Source organism: Canis aureus, chromosome 29 (assembly GCF_053574225.1).
Source record: "Canis aureus isolate CA01 chromosome 29, VMU_Caureus_v.1.0, whole genome shotgun sequence".
Taxonomy (NCBI): domain Eukaryota; kingdom Metazoa; phylum Chordata; class Mammalia; order Carnivora; family Canidae; genus Canis; species Canis aureus.
In genome coordinates, this window is record NC_135639.1 from 15,401,944 (window position 1) to 15,420,656 (window position 18,713).

Consider the following 18,713-nt stretch of genomic DNA (forward strand, 5'->3'; position numbering starts at 1 on the left):
AGACTAGCCTAGATCAGGTTTCTCAAACTTAACTAATTGAAGAAATGCTCCTTAATGAAATATATTTTCACCAAACCTAAGGTTCATTAATTATTTTAATTCTAAGGAAACTAAAATACACTCAAACAAAACTAGATATTAATTCTTTATGTCTGCAGTTCTTTATAAATATAAAACCAACAGAAACGTATAAATTGTATATAAACAAACTTATAAAACCAACAAAATTAATGTTTACTTAATATGATGGATGACATTGTTTTGCTCAAAGTAAATCATAGGTCCCAAGTAGAAAAAGTTATTACTACAGTACATTTTTAACACAATTTCAACAGATCTATATTTTCTTGACACAATTCTATCACTTTTGTTTCCTTTACCTTTAATAAATCTTTTAAATTCATATGCCATGTTATCATTTAAACTTCACTTATCACAAAAGCATCAAAACACCTCAGTAATATTCTTTTTAGCCTATAAGTGATACTACTTGTTGCCAAATTAATAGTCAACAGGAATGCTGCCGTTGCAATCAAGTGACATTTCTACTCAATTATGAGATCACTTGCCTTAAATGTTAATATCAAAAAGTTTTAATTATCTTCAACCACAAAATTTCCAAACAGACCCTGATGTGAGAAACATTAGCCTATAAAGTTCCCATTTGTTTATTTGTTCACTCACCCACACATTCATTCATTCATTCATCTTCAAACTCCTTTTCAATATTTACATGCTATGAGTATATTTTTCAGGTACAAACCAGCTAGCATTCTAGATTCTCTCTTTGATAATGACATAATCTTTTAAATCAGATACATAAAATGTTACTATTTCTGAGTGAAAAGACTATAATCATTTCTTGGTAACTGAAGAAATTTAAGGAACATACTGCTGACAAAAAAACTTTTTTTAATTCCAATTCTAAATCATTTAGAATTCATTCAATTCAGGTCGGCAAAGAACCAATGAGCAATCTCCAGTCCACTATCTCTTTCTATTAATAAAATCTTATTAGAACATAGCATGCTCCTTCATTTAAGATATCACCTGTGACTGCTTTTGCACTAGTAGAGTTGAGTACTTGCAACATAGATCGTATGGTCTGCAAAGTTTCCAAAACTCACAGAAAAGTTTGCCAATCTCTAATTAAACTGAAAATAAATGAGGTCATATGGACATGATATATAAGTAATATCTCCATTGGTACGAATTTTTATATCTTGCTTTCTTAAAAAGGAAATGTAGATTTATTTTAAATCATTTAAGTCAGGAATAATAAAGAAAATATGTTAACAATAGGGGAATCTGGGTAAAAGGCACTTGGATATTCTCTGTACTATTCTTATTCTTGCAACTTTTCCATAAATTTAAAACTTTCACAATAATAATAGCCTACCATCTAAAGCCACAGAGATGGGAACAAATAACCTGCATATTATTTGGCAAAGAGCTTGATAGGGAATAACAGCATGTAAAACTTTTAAGAGAGTCAGAACTGTTGAAGCAGTAATATGTTTATGAAATCTGCACTAAAGCAAAATATTTCAGAACAATATTTCAGAGACCTTAAATAATGGCCCCCAAAGAAATGTAGGTCTTCATCACTGGAACCTGCAAATATTATCTTATCTGGCAAAAGGAACTTTGAAGATATGATTAAATTAGAAATCGAGCTGGGGAGTTTATCCTGGATTATCCAAGCAGACTCTAACTATAATCACAAGTGTCCTTACAAGAAAGGGAGATCTGAATACAAAAGAAGAAAGCAGTATGACCACTGAAGTTAGATGCTGTGCTGCAAGCTTTGAAGATGGAGGAAAGGAAAAGTCCAAGGAACTAGAGCTGGAAAAGTCAAGAATGCAGATCTTTTCCTAGAGCCTCCAGAAGGAGTGTGATGCTGACATTTGAGGCTAGTGAAACTGACTTGACTTCTTACCTCAGAATGGTAAGAGATTAATAAATGTATTGTTTTAAGATATCAGACTTTTGGTATTTAATACAGAAAAACAGGATTCTAGAGTTTTTAATTTTACTCAGTAATCTAAAATATCTGATTTTCTACACAAAATAGCAGTCAAAATTCTTATCTTTGTTACTACCATATCTTAGGTTAACTTCCAGCAATTATTAGAAGGAATGGTCTAGAGCCAAACTCTATAGTTCTCTATTTTGTTCTAAATTAGTAAGTTTATAATAGAATGGGATTTATGAATATGACTTAAAAGTTTAAAGAAAATTAGATATTTTAATTTGTAGCTTTCTATATTCTATAAAATGATTTAGAGTGTAACTTTATAAGGTATCTGAGTGGCTCGGTCAGTTAAGCATCTTACTTAGGGTCAGGTTATGGTCTCAGGTCCTGAAATTGAGTCCCCAACTGGGCTCCCTGCTCACTGGGGAATCTGCTTGTCTCTTTCCCCCTGCTCATTCTCTCTTTCTCTGAATAAATACAACTCCTTTTTATTTTTTATTTATTTTTTAGAGAGTAGGGGAGGGGCAGACAGAGAGGAAGAGAGAGAATCTTAAGCAGGCTCCATTCTGGACGGGGCTCAATCTCAGGCCCCTGAGATCATGACCTGAGTAGAAATCAAGAGTAGGATGCTTAATTGACTGAGTGATCCAGGTGACCCAAGACTCTCTAAATAAAAATATATCCATGAAAAATCCTCTATCTACCTCTTCCTAATGTGGCCCCTTATGCAACCTCTCGGCATTAACTCTCTCTGCAAACTTTTTTCTAGCATTATGGGAATTTCCTCAAGGTATGCAGATCTCAGCTGTCTTGAAAAGGATGTAATAAACTAATTCATATTACAGTGGGGATTTCATAAAGATTTAATACACTACCTTTTCCACAGATTACGTGTTGTTTAATAATCCAAAGAGCATAAATGAATTTCTAATGCTGGAACTACAGGCATTAGTAAAGGCTGCTGAGAGATTTTTGAGGGGAAAAGGCTATTCTACAATCATAAAGAGTAGAATTATACTCTGATCCCTCCCCAATGTATTACCTCTAGAATTCCAGATTCAAAGACGAACTACCTACATAACATCACCCTTTGGATATCTAATAATCACCTCCAACTTATGTCCAAAACTAAAATCTTAATTCTTCCCTTTTTTTTTTTTTTAAAGATTTTATTTATTTATTCATGAGAGACAGAGAAAGAGAGGCAGAGACACAGGCAGAGGGAGAGGTAGGCTCCTCACAAGGAGCCCGTATCGGGACTCGATCCTGGGACCAGGATCACGCCCTGGGCCGAAGGCAGGCACTCAACCACTGAGCCACCCAAGCGTCCCATTAACTCTTCCCTTTAAGATCTGCTCCTTCACCAGTGTTTACCACCTCAGTAAATAGCACTTCCATTCACCTCACTGCTCAGGGCAAAGACTATGGGGCTATTTCTGAGATCCCTCTTTCCCCCCACACTCCATATCCAATCCATCAACAAATCTTGGACTGACATTCATTAGGTATCCAGGCGTACAGCCTATCTGATTTTTAAAATATGGAAAGGTTTCAACATAAGTAGATGCTACCTCAAGTACCTGGCCCTCTCTCCCAGTTCCCTTGGCCCTTGTCCTGATATAATCCAAACCTCTCTAATCAACAACTACAGGGGTAATGCCTGGCACAGCATAGCTCATCCAGGATCTTGCTCCGGTCCTAAGGCCAGCATCTGTTTTGACTGACTGGTGTCTGAGTGTCTGCACCACAGCAATTATAAACATCTTTAAATTCTGTCACTTGTACAAGACACCAACCACCAATTCCTTCCTTTATAACTACCATCCTAGTCCAAGCCACCATGCTCTCACCTGGACTACTCATAACAATAGTCTCCAAGCTGGTCTCCTTATTTCCATTCTGGTTCCCTTTCCATCACATTCAACTCTCCACCATGCAACCAGAATGATTAAAAATATAAATCCACTCCTATCATTGTTTTTCTCAACATCTTTCAATGGTTTCCCATCATGCTTCAAACATAAGGAATAATCTCTAACATGGCCTACAACTCCTATATGATTGGCCTTAGTATATATTTACTGAATGAATGGTTGAATGAAAATAACCTTAGAGCTTAAAAAGATTAAAAAAGCATGAGCTATGAAGTAAACCTGGTTTTCCCACCTACTAGATATGAAAACTTGGGATAAGTTACTTCTTTAAGCTTCAAATTATATCATAAGAGCACAGGATTCTGAGAAGATAAAATGAGATCATACTTAATATTCAATAATACATAAAAGCTTCCTATTCTTAAGTCAATCCCCTCATTTTATATGTAAGAAAACTGAGTATACTTCAGGCATTCTATGTTAATGAAGACTCATGTTATTAGATATTACAAATATACATGTCAAAGAAAAAAGTGAAAATTACAAGTAAAAAGTACCTATAATACTAGGGGCCGCTGGGTGGCTCAGTCAGCAAAGCATTGGGCTCTCATTCTCAGGGTCATGACATGGGGCCATTGGGTGGGGAGTCTGCTTGAGTCTCCCTCTGTCCTCCCCCCTTAACTTCTCTCTCTCTCTCTCTCTCTCTCTCTCTCTCTCAAAAAAAAAAAAAAATATTCCTATAGTCACAGGGAAATCAAATTGAGAAAAAAAATTTGCAAGGACAAAACCTAGAATAAAGAAAGAGCAGCAAAGTTTTTAAAGTTTTTCCAAAGTAATTCCAGACTACTAAATTACATTCTTTCTTCCTTTCCAATGTATTCTAATCATTTTGCACTGCAAAAGGTTTTCTAAAGGAATCTATCTCTGATTTTATAATGGAAATCAATACAAAATAAAAAATTTTTTACACAAAATGTATAAAATAACTTTGCTTCTACATAAAGATAAAACTTTAAAGTCTTCAGGTGAGTGATAAACAGCAATTCTTCAAAGGTCCCCCCAAATTTGTGAATAGATTTATAGACAAATTTTTGATGTTACTAGAAAATCCATAATTTTTATGTACAAAGATACAGAACAGGAAATCTAGCAATAAAATTTGATATCCTCCAACGAGGAAGAAGAATTATTCCTTACTTAACAGTAGGTTCTTATTTCTAAAATCAAGGCTCTAAGTGGAGTTCATATTATTTAAAGCAAGAAAAGAAACCAAAATGTTATACAGTCAAGTAAGGGATTTTCAGGGGAAAAATTAATCTTACTCTAGAATTCTGGACTTATTGACACAGTTTGAGCTCATACTTTTAATTCATATTTAATCAAAGTCATCATGAAAAAATATTTTACTATTAAGGTGGTATAGATTTAAAAGGCCAAATTATATTTACTCTTTTTTTTTCAGTTCTCAATTAAAAACACTAAATAAATGCAGCTAACGTTGAACTGAATCAAATGCAGACTGTTAAGCCAAGTTTCTATCAATACCTCTATATTGTAAATACCACTTTTGGTATTTTAAATAAAGCTAATAATGGAAATACATAAAATGTATAATGTATACATACATGTATATGCCCTCTAATAGTATCTCTTGTATGGTATATCAACCAGATTTCTCTGGTTGTAAGCCACAGAAACTAATTTTGGCTGTCTTAAGGAAAAATGGGAATTATTGGAGAAATTCAGAAAATTTCAAAATAAAGCAAAAAAATCAAGTTTAGACTAGGCAGGTATCTGGATTTACCAGCTCACCAAGACTACTCTCACTAAATGAAAGGCAATTTCCCAAAAAGAAATTGGATTCCTAGCAACAAAGGGAAAATATATTGAGAAGGGATATTTTAAAAGAGGTGTACATAACTTGTAATCATTCTAGAAATAATTTTATGACTTAATATGCATACTGAAGCTGAAGTTCTCCAATAAAAGGCAAAACTAGATAATTGTGTAAGAGACTTATCTTCTAATGTCACCGGATTTTGTTTCAGTATCCAAAGTATTCTAAACACTCTTTGGGCCCATTAAACCAATCTCCAAAGTTCAGGCATGAATTTTAGTATATTTTAAATGCTCACAGCTGTTTTGACAATATTTAAATTTTATAGAACAATGAATTGTGAGTGGTAATCATTATACTCTTCTGTTCCAAGAATACTTGGTTCTCTCAGTTTAGGTCAATGATGCGATTATAATATGGAAAGGAAATGTCCTGTTAGCAAAGAACAGCGCTTTCTAACGTATTGTGGAAGGCTTAAAGCAAAGCTTTACAGACTTTGGTTCTGATTAGTTGAAAATGATAAATATAGAATTAGCTAGGATTTAGAGCAGGATTTGTTTACTCTACTTAAGTTAGAGGCAATAATATATTGCCTTGTAAATATATTGCCGTGCTTGTAAATATTTCAACATCAAGTAAGCTTCTGTAAGGAAGGAACCTGTATGTCTAGTACAGAGTATCCTATGAATTATGTTGTGACTCACAGCTCAGTCTGTTCTATTCTCTCTCTATACTCACTTTCCTGGTGATTTCATCTGATTTCATGGCTTTAAGGACCATCCATAGTTTCTAATTTACTATTCTTAAGATCCAAATTTATAGCTATAGTACAGACCTCCTCCACTAAACCCCAATTGTCTCTTCAACGTCACCTCCTAGATGTCTAAAAGACATCTCAAACTTCACATTCCAAAATCAAACTGATTTTCCTCCTAAAGTCTTCTTCGTATCAGTTGATGACAACCCCATCATACTCTGTGGTTTAAAAAGTCTTAAAATCACTTTGACTCTTCTTTCTCTCACCCCCTCCCATGTCCAGTGCATCAGCAAATCTTATTAACCCTGCTTTCAAGTCGTTCTTAGTCCCTCCACTGCCTGCCCACGCTACTATCACCTCTCATCTGGATTATATCAGGAACCTCTTACCTGGTACTCTACTTCTAGTCTTCTCCATTAGAAGCCAACAGAAACCTTTTATTAAAACTAAGACAGACTATATCAATCTTCTGTTCAAAATTCTTCAATGACTCCCCATTTCACATAGGGTAAAAGTCAAAATCCTTACAGTGGTTCCCCAATGCTAAGGCTTAGCTGATCTGGCTCCATTTTTCACCTACCTCCATTACTCCAACAACCCCTTAACCCCACATTCCCAGGCCTCTCCTTTGTTCTGTAACTCTCTGAGCTCATATCTGACTAATCTCCCCTCAGTAATTTAATTCCAGGCACACTGGCCTTTTGGCTGGTCATCAAACAAAACGGGCATGTTTCTACCTTAGGGCCTTTGTACTGACTGTTCCCTCTACCTGGAATATTCTTCTCCTAAATACCTATATTGCTAATTCCCTCATTTGTATCAAGTCCTTGAGCAAATGTCACCTTCTCAATGAGTCCTAACCTGAGCACTCTATTTTAAATTGTAACTCCCATCCCCAGATCTATCCCTCTTTCTCAGCTCTACTTTATTTTTCCATGGCACTTATCCCTTTCTAATATGCTATACTTAATATAAGTATAGTCTCTCCTAGCTTAAATGTAAGTAAGCTACACAAGGATCCTTGCCTTTTTTGTTCCACAATATATCCAAAAGGCACAGAATCACTATTCTAGTATGTAGTAGTTCAAAACATTGTTACATAAATGAGTGAATTAGTTAATAAATCCTGTCACATATATATTTGTGTGTGTGCATGTGTATATTCATATTCTCAATGCTACCTTTACTTTTAGTGGGTTAGGAATAAAAACTTAATTTTACTGACTTGCAAAAAGTCAGATCTGCTGATTTTGCTAGTGGGAAAATGAACTAAAAGAATCTGGGCTCCTGGATGGTTTAGTCAGTTAAGCATCTGCCTTTGGCTCGGGTCATGATCTCCAGGTCTTGGAATGGAGCTCAGGTGGGAGTCTGCATCTCTCTCTCCCTCTGCTCCTCCCCCTGCTTGTTCTCTCTCTCTCTCTCTCATAAATAAATGAAATCTTTTTTAAAAAAAAGAATTTAATTTAGTACATTCATTGTCATTAAAGTTAAATAAAATAGATCATATTTATTATTAAATATAAAAAGGAAAATATAAGCTATCCTGTGAATTTCTTCAAGGTGCAACCTATACTCTGATGTGTACCAACACACTATGCTAAAGTAACCATGCATGTCCTAGAATGTCATATGACTAACCCAGAAAAAAAAAAATACTTCAGGATAAAATATTCATGAGTTTGAATTTAAAAGTTTTATATAAAAAAAAAAAAATAAAAAAAAATAAAAGTTTTATATTTTTCTAAAACAAAACTATCATTTTTACAACCTGAATAAAGTCATAGTTTAAGTGTATGTTCTGGTAGTCAATACTGCCACCCACTGGCAAATGTTAAAATCTAAAACCAAAGGAATACAATAAACAGAAAACAAAGAATCCTAGAACCACATGCTCAAATTCAGTTGTTTTTCTTAATATTTAAAATTATTTTTACATATCAAGTACAGTACATAATTTATTATAGTATTCATCCACTGAAACATTTCTATTTGAATTTCTGTATATCATTAAATTAGCTAAATAATACACTTCTAATTCATTTATTTATTACAGAAACCAAGACCGTACTGTATGTTAACTAAGCGAAATTTAAGTTAAAAAGAATAATAATCATTTATTCAGCAACAACAAAAAACTGGAATGCCTATGACATGTCAAGCACTATAATATGTACTAGGGACACACAAAAATGATGAAAACATAAATCATTCTTCACTTCACAGAGCTTATACTCCAGTAGGAAAGATTTAAAAAAAAAAAAAAAAAAATAGGGATCCCTGGGTGGCGCAGCAGTTTGGCGCCTGCCTTTGGCCCAGGGAGCGATCCTGGAGACCCGGGATCGAATCCCACATCGGGCTCCCAGTTCATAGAGCCTGCTTCTCCCTCTGCCTGTGTCTCTGCCTCTCTCTCTCTCTCTCTCTGTGACTATCATAAATAAAGAAAAAGAAAAAGAAAAAGAAAAAGAAAAAAAAGAAAAATAAAAAAATAAAAAAATAACACATACATAAATGTGATAAATGCTATGACTATCATAAATAAATAAAAAGAAAAAGAAAAAGAAAAAAAGAAAAAAATAACACATACATAAATGTGATAAATGCTATAAATTAAAAAGGTAGGGTCCCATTAAAGCATTTAACAGGAGGATCTGACCATGTCCTAGAATGTTAATAGGCTAAAGTACTGCAGGATGAAATTCAGAAATAAGAAAGACCATGAAATAGGAAGGGACATAGAAGCATGAAAGAAACTGAAATAAGTTCAAACAAAGCAAGAGTTTAAATAAAGAATCAAAGATACTATATAAAACTAACAAATTCTATGATTTACATATTTAGTTATTATCTTTTAATCAATATTTCAAAGGCTTAAAACAACAAATTCCAATCCTGGGACGCCTGGGTGGCTCAGTGGCTAAGCACCTGCCTTCGGCCCAGGGTGTGATCCTGGAGTCCCAGGATCGAGTCCCACATCAGGCTCCCTACATGGAGTCTGCTTCTCCCTCTGCCTGTGTCTCTGCCTCTCTCTGTGTGTCTCTCATGAATAAATAAATAAAATCTTAAAAAAATAATAATAAATTCCAATCCTTATATGAAAACCATGTATGAATTAAACTGCAATAATGAAAACATAAAGCATATCCTGAAACATTTAAAAGGACTGGACAAGAGGATTAATAAGCAGGACATTCTGGAACAGGAAAGGAACATTACAGGAACAATTTTTAACTAGTTAAGTAATGGTCTTGCACATAAAGACGGTGGCCTATTTTTCATTTGATAAAATAGGGGAAAAGATGTCTTGTGTCATGGATTAAGGGAAAAAAAATCAGACGCTAAAGGCTACAGGTTTATTTTTTTAATCTGTCTACTCCCACTACCTATTCCACATTGCACAGTTTTTCAGAGTGGACATGAGAGAACTACTTACCCCATTCATTGTCAAATAAGGCAATAATCTACACCTAAAAATATTTATTTGGATTTTGTAATTGTTTGAGAGACTCCAATGATTTCAACCCCCTTCCCGGTTGGGAATATCTCTTATTGTGTGAGATTCAAAAACAGGATCCCTTCCCACTATATAAATCCGAAAAGTTAAATTCTCCATTTACACATCTCCAAGCAGCCAAGGTATGAAAAAGACCTATGGTTAGCCAAGTAGATGCTACTAAGCAGGACTTTGCATCCTCCCAAGTGATATAAAGCTGTTGGAACCATTTGGAATGCATTCTAGCCATGCCTGAAGAATGTAGAATACACAGGAAGGATGCCAGTGGTGGGATCCAGGGTCCAGTGGAATGACAGGAATATCCTAATCAAACATCCCTGTGCCTTCATCTTTCAGGTAGCTGTGAACCCACCCACATGGCTTTCTGTTGCCCCTGCCCCTTTCAACAAAGGTTTTTCCAGCCTTTCATCTCTCTTCAGAGCTAGTAAGGATGCTTCTGTACTAGTTAGGGTACAGGTTAGGAGAACCCAAACTAAGTTGCTTAAATAAGCTAAAAGTTAATTTCTCCCTAATGAAACATTCTAGACCAAATAGGTAAGTAATACTGGCTATTCTAGTTATGCCATCTACTACCATTTGGAAAGACCTCAATGATCTAAAAGTTCCACACATCACTTCCACTCATGTCCTATTGACCTGAACTTAGTACAATAGCCATTCTAGCTGCAAGAAAGGCTAAGAAATGTGCTATGTAGCTGGAATGCCATCCTGAGCTAAAAACTCAGTGAATTCTATTACTAAAAAGAAGGGAAGAATGAATTCTGGGAGATAATGGTCTCTGCCATACTTTCCAATAACTTTCTTTTCTGCTCCAGTAAGCCAGAACTGTTTCTGCTTAGAATCAAAGACTTCCATTGGTTCAGATTTTGTTTAATTTATGTAAAAGACACCTGGAGCCACTCTAATTAGGGAATTAATGGGATGGGGGGAGGGAAGCACCACAACTTGGAGACTGCTTCGTAAATTAATGTTATACTGTATTCTCTACATATGAACATAAACTCTATTTGTTATATCATGATTTTGATGTTTTTTAAAAATTCCTCATTTGGGGATGCCTGGTTGGTTCAGCGGTTGAGCATCTGCCTTCGGTTCAGAGTCCCAGGATCGAGTTCCGAATTGGGCTCCCCACATGGAGCCTGCTTCTCCTTTTCCTATGTCTCTGCCTCTTTCTCTCTGTGTCACTCATGAATAAATAAATAAAATCTTTATTAAAAAAATCCATCTGTTTCAATGTTTGGAAGCCATCGTAAAAGAAAACTGCTTTTTAACATTGCCTTTGCCCCAACAAATTTTATTCAGTGAAAATTATCACAAAAGCAGATGAGTCCACAGAGGTCCCTACCCTTTAAATAATCTATTTAATATGTATATATCATCCTTGACAACCATATATTATGACAAAATTACACAGTATACAACAAACTTGCGTGCTTTTCAACATGCTACTTAGTATTTTCTTTATTCTTTACTGTCTCAGCTTTTGGGTTTTCTAAGTCTTTTCTACAGGAAAGGGGGGACAGTTGACATTGATGGTGCCATTTACCATTAAAACAGACTCCTGTGTAATTTGGAAAAATTACTCAAGCAGTAAAAAAAAAAAAATGATAGCAGATGATTAAGGAGGAAAGAAGAGACAGTTAAGGGAGGAAAAAGTATGGTTTAAACTGATTAAGGAGGAAAGAAGAGAAAGTTAAGGGAGGAAAAAGTATGGTGATGGCTGAGCACAAGTCTTCAGAGGTGCCCATAAAAAACTAAATGAGAAAAGAAGGAGACATGAAGACCAGGTGGGATAAACACTACAGAAATGTTAGGAAGGGAATTCAAGACCTAACATAAAGCTGGGCTTCCCCTCCACATTCATCGTCTTTAATAAAATCTTGGTTTCTAAAAAGTAATACTAATTTTTCTTATACTAGCATAAAATCAGAGTAAGTAAAATTAACCATCATAAAAGAATAAAATATAATGGAAGTAGCAATAATCTGTTATTTTTAACCCAAGAATCTAATTCCAAACAACACAGTACAAAAAACTGCCAGATTTTGAATCTCACAGATTGCTTCCTCAGCTCTCATTTTTAAATATCTCAAGTTCTTTGATCATTCCGCAGATGTCCTAGAAACAAATCTCTCTCTCTCTCTCATTTTCCCCTCAATGATTCCTCCCCAATTCATATATCTGAAATAGAAACATCATTTTCCCCTCATGTTCTGGTAAGAATCCTAGCTAGTTTAAGCTATACTGCCTTAAATAAATCAAGGATCAGGTTTGAAGCTTAAGGGAACCAATCTGTACATCATCTATCATGAAAGAAGCACAATATCACTTGCACCAAGCGCTCCACCATAAAACATTCACATCAATTCAGAGATCAATTCTGTAACTATTAAGAATAGTGGCATAAAAATGTATCTGATTTCTGTACATTTTACAGTTATAAAAAAGATATGTATAAAAATATACACGTTTGTGTGGATATATATATGAAACTATTCATATTATCACTTTCCTTTATTTTTTTATAGACTTTATTTATTTATTCATGACAAACACAGAGAGAGAGAGAGAAACAGAGACACAGGCAGAGGGAGAAGCAGGCTCCCTACAGGGAGCCCGACATGGGACTCGATCCCGGGTCTCCAGGATCACGCCCTGGGCTGAAGGCAGCGCTAAACCGCTGAGCCGCTCGGGCTGCCCTATCACTTTCCTTTAAAAGTGAACACACCTTCCCCCCAAAAAAGTGAATACACCCAGCATTTGGGTATATTCCTTTTCCAACTGCTTATAGACATATGTAAGAGTCAGGAATTTTTTTTAACTTGAGACACTACTGACTTGAATAAAAATGTGAACGGCCAACAAAAGTCAAAAAACAGAAGAGAACATTTGAGGCAGATATTATAAATCCCCAGAAAATAAAGCATTTTAAAGAAGGACTAGTAAAAAGAAAAAAGTAAAGAATAAAAAAGGACAGAGATGTTTATAGAGAATAGCATACAAATGTATTCCTCTTTTCCTTTCAAAACTGTTGAAATAAGATAAAGATGACAGCAACTGAAGACTACTTTGAAAAACCTTATGTGTATAAGCTATCCTTCTATTTCTCAGGCTTTAATTTAAATATATTTCTGATGTACCATTCTCTCCATAGAAAAGAACATTATTTTAGTTTCAAGACTAAAATGAAAAAAAAATTGGTGTATTGAGGCACTTGTTAGAAGGTCACAAACTATTAAAATAGCCATTTAATAAAATATATGCTCCAATAATTAAAGAACATAGAGAACTCTCTATCTGTCATAATCATAATAGGTAATCAAATTCAATTCAGTAAGAAATGACTGGTATTTTGTGTCAGAGTAATATTTTTAATGAGATAACATAGGTTTAAGATGGGCATAATCTATACAAAGACTAAAATAATTCCTCTAAATAAGTATACTCGGTAACTCAGCATACTCAGTAACATTTTTTTTAAGTCATCTTTAAAGAATGATGAATACAACCATATGAGGGGCACATTCTCTTTCATTTTTGCTTTGGTCTAACAGGACCTACTGCTACTACTGCTATCCTGTACTAAAACAACACATGATCATGTAACTTTGGATTACGTATTTCTTGAGTCAAAGTTACCTCAATCAACAGAATTAGCATGCTGGCACAAAGCTAGCTCAATATGTAAATATAATTAACAAAAAGTAAGCTCTGGATAGGTAAGCATATGGATAACTAGATGTATCTCTTCATTTAATTCCACAATGACAAAATTCATGATTTTATACCCAAATACTTAAGTAAGCTAAAACTCTTCAATGTAATCTAAAACTAATATTTAATCACAGATATGTATAAAAACTGTTTAGAAATTCTCCTTCAGGAATCTTACTTTTTGCAATAAGCAGCTGAAATCCTTAATATTAATTCTAAATTAGTTTAATCCTTTATGAAATCTTTTACTTTTAAAAATATTCTGTTCTTTTAAAAATAGCCACAAGAGGTCAGTCTTTCCTAAGATATGTTTAACATACTTCAGTACCATAGAAGACCAGTATTTTTGCAGTATACTATGTTATCCATTATAAATCAAATTTGAATGCAACACGCATTAAAGTCAGTCAAGTCATCAAACCTTTCAGGATTCAACCAAAAATTATAGATCATATTGATCACAAACCCACTATTTTAAAAGATCACCAAATCTAATTTCACTTGTCAAAACAGGGTGTAGACAAAATCTTTACCAATTCCAGTTGTGAAGAAACAAACTATTAAGAAGTTGATTGTTCATCTGAAATTCTAAAAATAAAGTACATGAGATTTGGCTGTGCAAACAAAGGAGTATAGAATTTCTTTTAATCTTATTAGAAATATGAATCATTGTTGCAAAAAAGCCATCACATGCTTACCTTGCCAACTATCATTGCAGACGCACAATTTTTCTCCCGTTAGGTCGCAGTAACCATGATCAGGACTGCCACAATTGGCTTTACAGTAAGGGATATCACAAGCTTCACCCTTCCAGTATTTATCACATTCACAGTATACTTGACTTGGAACAGAAATACTGGTCGTACACTTCCCATGACCAGAGCAATTGTTAGGACAAGAATTGATTCTGTAAAATATAATTCATATATATTCAAATTCAAGGTAATTACAGAAGAATTTTGGTTGATATTTTGTAAACTTTACCACTTTTATGCTGTTTTATGTACTGTTAACACAATTTCACAATGTGGCTTCAATGCTTTACTCTGTATCCTTTTGTCCCTAATGCAATTCATTTAATATTTATTTGCAATTGATCTTAATTCATTCAGGGAGTTTACTTTGTCACCCAGACTTCAAACTTCAAAGGACTACACACTCCATATTTGCATAATCTATACAGTTCCAAACACAATGTTTTATAAAGACTTAGTATTCAAGTGTTTTGAATATACATTTTACAGAAAATAATTAAATTCATGAATACCTGAAACTACATGAAAAGCCAAGATATAACCTGGTTATATAATATTATTTAAATAGCATGTTATCATTTATATACTATCATAGAAGAAAAGGGATAATTATCAAATTTTATTTTAAAGCCTTTTAACCAATTATATTCTACTATATACTTATTCTTCCTTGCATACACGCTTGAGATAAAATAAATCCTAAACAACTTGCTGATTTCAAATTCTAACAATCTAAAGATACTTAGAGGGATGCCTGGGTGGCTCAGCGGTTGAGCGTCTACCTTAGGCTCAGGGCATAATCCCAGGACCTGGGATCAAGTCAATTATCCGGCTCCTTGAAGGAAGCCTGTTTCTCCCTCTGCCTGTGTCTCTGCCCCTCTCTCCCTCTCTCTCTCTCTCTCTGTCTCTCTCTCTCTCATTAATAAACAAAATCTTAAAAAAAAATACTTAGAATATTTTATTCATGATGGAAAATTCTCTCGTTATATTCTACATTCCTGAAAAAAAGGAAAAAAAAGAAGTGTATCAAGTTCCTCCTGTGGTCATTCCTGTGAAAGCATCTGACATCATCTCTGATTCCTTCACTACACCATGGGACTTCCAGACATAAAAGTTTATATAAACTGCCAGATACATAATAGATTCTTAATAAAAATTATTTTTCTTCTTTTAGAGGAGACAGTGGTATATCCATCTACCTTACCTTAAGCCTCCATTTCCTCATATGTAAAATGGGAAAAATACCCATTTGACAGAATTGTTGTAAAGAAAATCAAAGAACATAATGCACACAGAGTATCCAGTACTGTCTCTGGAGAACAGAAAGACTACACAAAGGTAGTTCACATACCCATCTTCAAATTAGGAGTACAATACCTTCAAGCAGAGACACAGATGAAGACTCCCACTAATCCCACAACTGCTACCACAAGTAAGGTTACTCTAGTTTATACTTCTTTATTTAATCATTTACCAACAATTTTAAATTTCTTTTTTTAAAAAATTTATTTATTTATTTATTTATTTATTTATTTATTTAAGATTTTATTTATTTATTAGAGACACAGAGAGAGAGGGAGAGAGAGGCAGAGATACTAGCAGAGGGAAGAGCAAGCTCCACTCAGGGAGCCTGATGTGGGACTCGATCCCAGGACTCCAGGATCATGCCCTGAGTTGAAGGCAAATTTTAAATTTCATAATTAAATGTCAACCAGACTTGCTACCATAAAGTTCTGACACTTAGAAAACAAGCTTAGAGATAGTACTTTACAGCATATGATTGAGATTTTTATCCTATTTTAATCCTATAATTTTGAAATTTACCACACTAGCTTGCTCCTCACAAAGAAGATATCTATAAAAACAAATAATTTGAAGTTATAAGAATCATTACAATACAAAATTTTAAAAAATACTTACGAATAAAAAATGTTGAAACCAGTTAGATTATATGCAGCATCACTAAAAAAATGTAACAGTGCGTAGCCAGATGTTGTAACAACTTCAGGCACAGTTTCATTTCCCCTGATTTCAGGGACTATTAAACCACTGTAAGAAAGTAAAATCGAATGTAATATATATTAATACACATACGACTGTTAATCACATTAAAATTTACTCAAAAATACCCTTGTCAGCATCCCTAAATATGTATAACAGAATAAGCAACTAGAATGATCAGTCTAAAAAAGTTCCTCTCCATCTTCCACCCAATCGGTCCTCCTACTGCTGCCAATGGATGAACATGTGCTCTCATGCCACGACCCTCCTTTCCTTCCTTCACACCATGTGCACTGCAGCATCCCATTTCTCACTTTATCCTGCTATACATTCTGTTATAATACCATGGGGTGATCTCTTAACTTACGTGTAAACCATCTCTTAAAGCCACCATATAGGCTCACTATATTCCTCTGGTTGCAAATTCTTTTTTTTTTTTTTTTTTTTGGTTTTTATTTTTTATTTATTTATTTTTTTTTTTTCTCTTTTTTTTTTTTTTTTTTTTATTGGTGTTCAATTTACTAACATACAGAATAACACCCAGTGCCTGTCACCCATTCACTCCCACCCCCCGCCCTCCTCCCCTTCTACCACCCCTAGTTCGTTTCCCAGAGTTAGCAGTCTTTATGTTCTGTCTCCCTTTCTGATATTTCCCACACATTTCTTCTCCCTTCCCTTATTTTCCCTTTCACTATTATTTATATTCCCCAAATGAATGAGAACATATAATGTTTGTCCTTCTCCGACTGACTTACTTCACTCAGCTGGTTGCAAATTCTAATGAAGCTAAGAGAACACTCCACAGCAGCAAAGTGAGTACAGTGGCATTCTAGTTAAACTTGTACACCTCCAGGACACTAATCTAGGTTATTTTAGGTCATCTAAAAATATATATTATTTATATTTCTTTCAAATTTTGCATACTTTTACAAATTAAATTAATATTCCAAAGGACACTTCAGCCCATACAAAAGAAAACTAATGGTGGGAGTGGGTAGATTTAACATGCAAGAGTTTTGGCGCGGTAACCAGTTAGTAATTGGTACTTTCCCCCTTTTCAATCTCCTATTCATGAGGAAATATTACATATCTTCATTTACTTATACCATACTACTCTCTCTAAATCTGTAAAACATGAAAGCAAGTTGCTAACAAATTACATTACTCGTAATAGTCCATTCCTTTAGGCAGTGTTAAATTTCTGTGTAGGCATCACCAGGAGTTGAATTCTCTCATTCAAATCATATTTAACAGAACGATATGAAATAGTCAAATAATTTATTTTACAAACATATTCTCAAAGCAAACAAAAAGTAATCAAATCTTCATGTTTTTCTAATTATTACTGCATCTACTAATTTATGTTTGTGAAGGAACAAAAAATTTTAAAAGAGGACTATCAGAAGAATTCAAATTTTCTATAATACCAGTCTTAGTTAGGTATATTTTTCATTATAGTGAAATTACTTTGAAGTAAGTACATTGCTAAAAATAATATTCCCAGGTCTTTATAATAGATATATAATATCTATTTATAATATTATATATAACTAATATATAAATATATCTGTCATATTTTTATATTTTTATATATTATAATCTATATATATAAATTAATTTCTCTGAAATAAAGAATAGATTTCTTTACTGGTTATTTATAAGTTTTCTAAAAAAGAATATTTTAAAAATAAATAAAAGAATTTTAAATAAATTGTTTATTTTTTAAAATAAACTTTAAAAAAGAAGGTTTGCATATCTTGTATGACACATTAAGCAATTTGGACCAACTAACCCCGCCACTGAAGTCAACTAGAAAAATGACAAATTACATAAAAACCAAAAAAATTAATTTGAATGGAATTGGAGAATTAAGAAGATGGTGAGCCCAGGTACTGGAGTCATTTCTCCTTATGGGCATTTGCTGGTTTCAAAGTTGGAGATGAAGTTTAAAATTTAAGAAACTGGGTTGTTTTACAGAGCTAGGAGAAAAGTGGAACCCAGGTTCCTCGCTCTGACCTGGGACCCCAAAGACTATAAGTAAAAGTGAACTAGTAAAAGACCAGCCCTCCAGGAGATTGTACTGCAGCTTGTGTGTGAATCACCTCAATATCTAAATTCAGTTGACTGGATTGCTACTGTCTTCAGGCACTCTCCATAGGAATATATTATCTATCCAGGCCCCAAATTGTTAAATGTGATTTTACAAACATGCAATACAGCAAACAGTTGTCCGCACACAATAAAACAGTAACACTTCTCTATTTGTATCCATTCTCCACATTCTAAAGT

General features: G+C 34.0%; 1 protein-coding gene across 3 annotated transcripts in view; it reads right to left on the bottom strand.

Annotated features, from left to right (window-relative positions):
* The window catches only part of ATRNL1 (attractin like 1), a 786,052-nt gene that overhangs the window by 737,437 nt on the left and 29,902 nt on the right, over positions 1–18,713 (bottom strand). For all 3 annotated transcript variants that reach the window (XM_077877514.1, XM_077877517.1, XM_077877516.1), the window contains exons 4-5: positions 16,344–16,472; positions 14,367–14,575 (exon numbers count right to left, since the gene is read on the bottom strand). In XM_077877514.1, the coding sequence (XP_077733640.1) occupies positions 14,367–14,575; positions 16,344–16,472 (338 nt within the window). The remainder of the gene's footprint in view (positions 1–14,366; positions 14,576–16,343; positions 16,473–18,713) is intronic.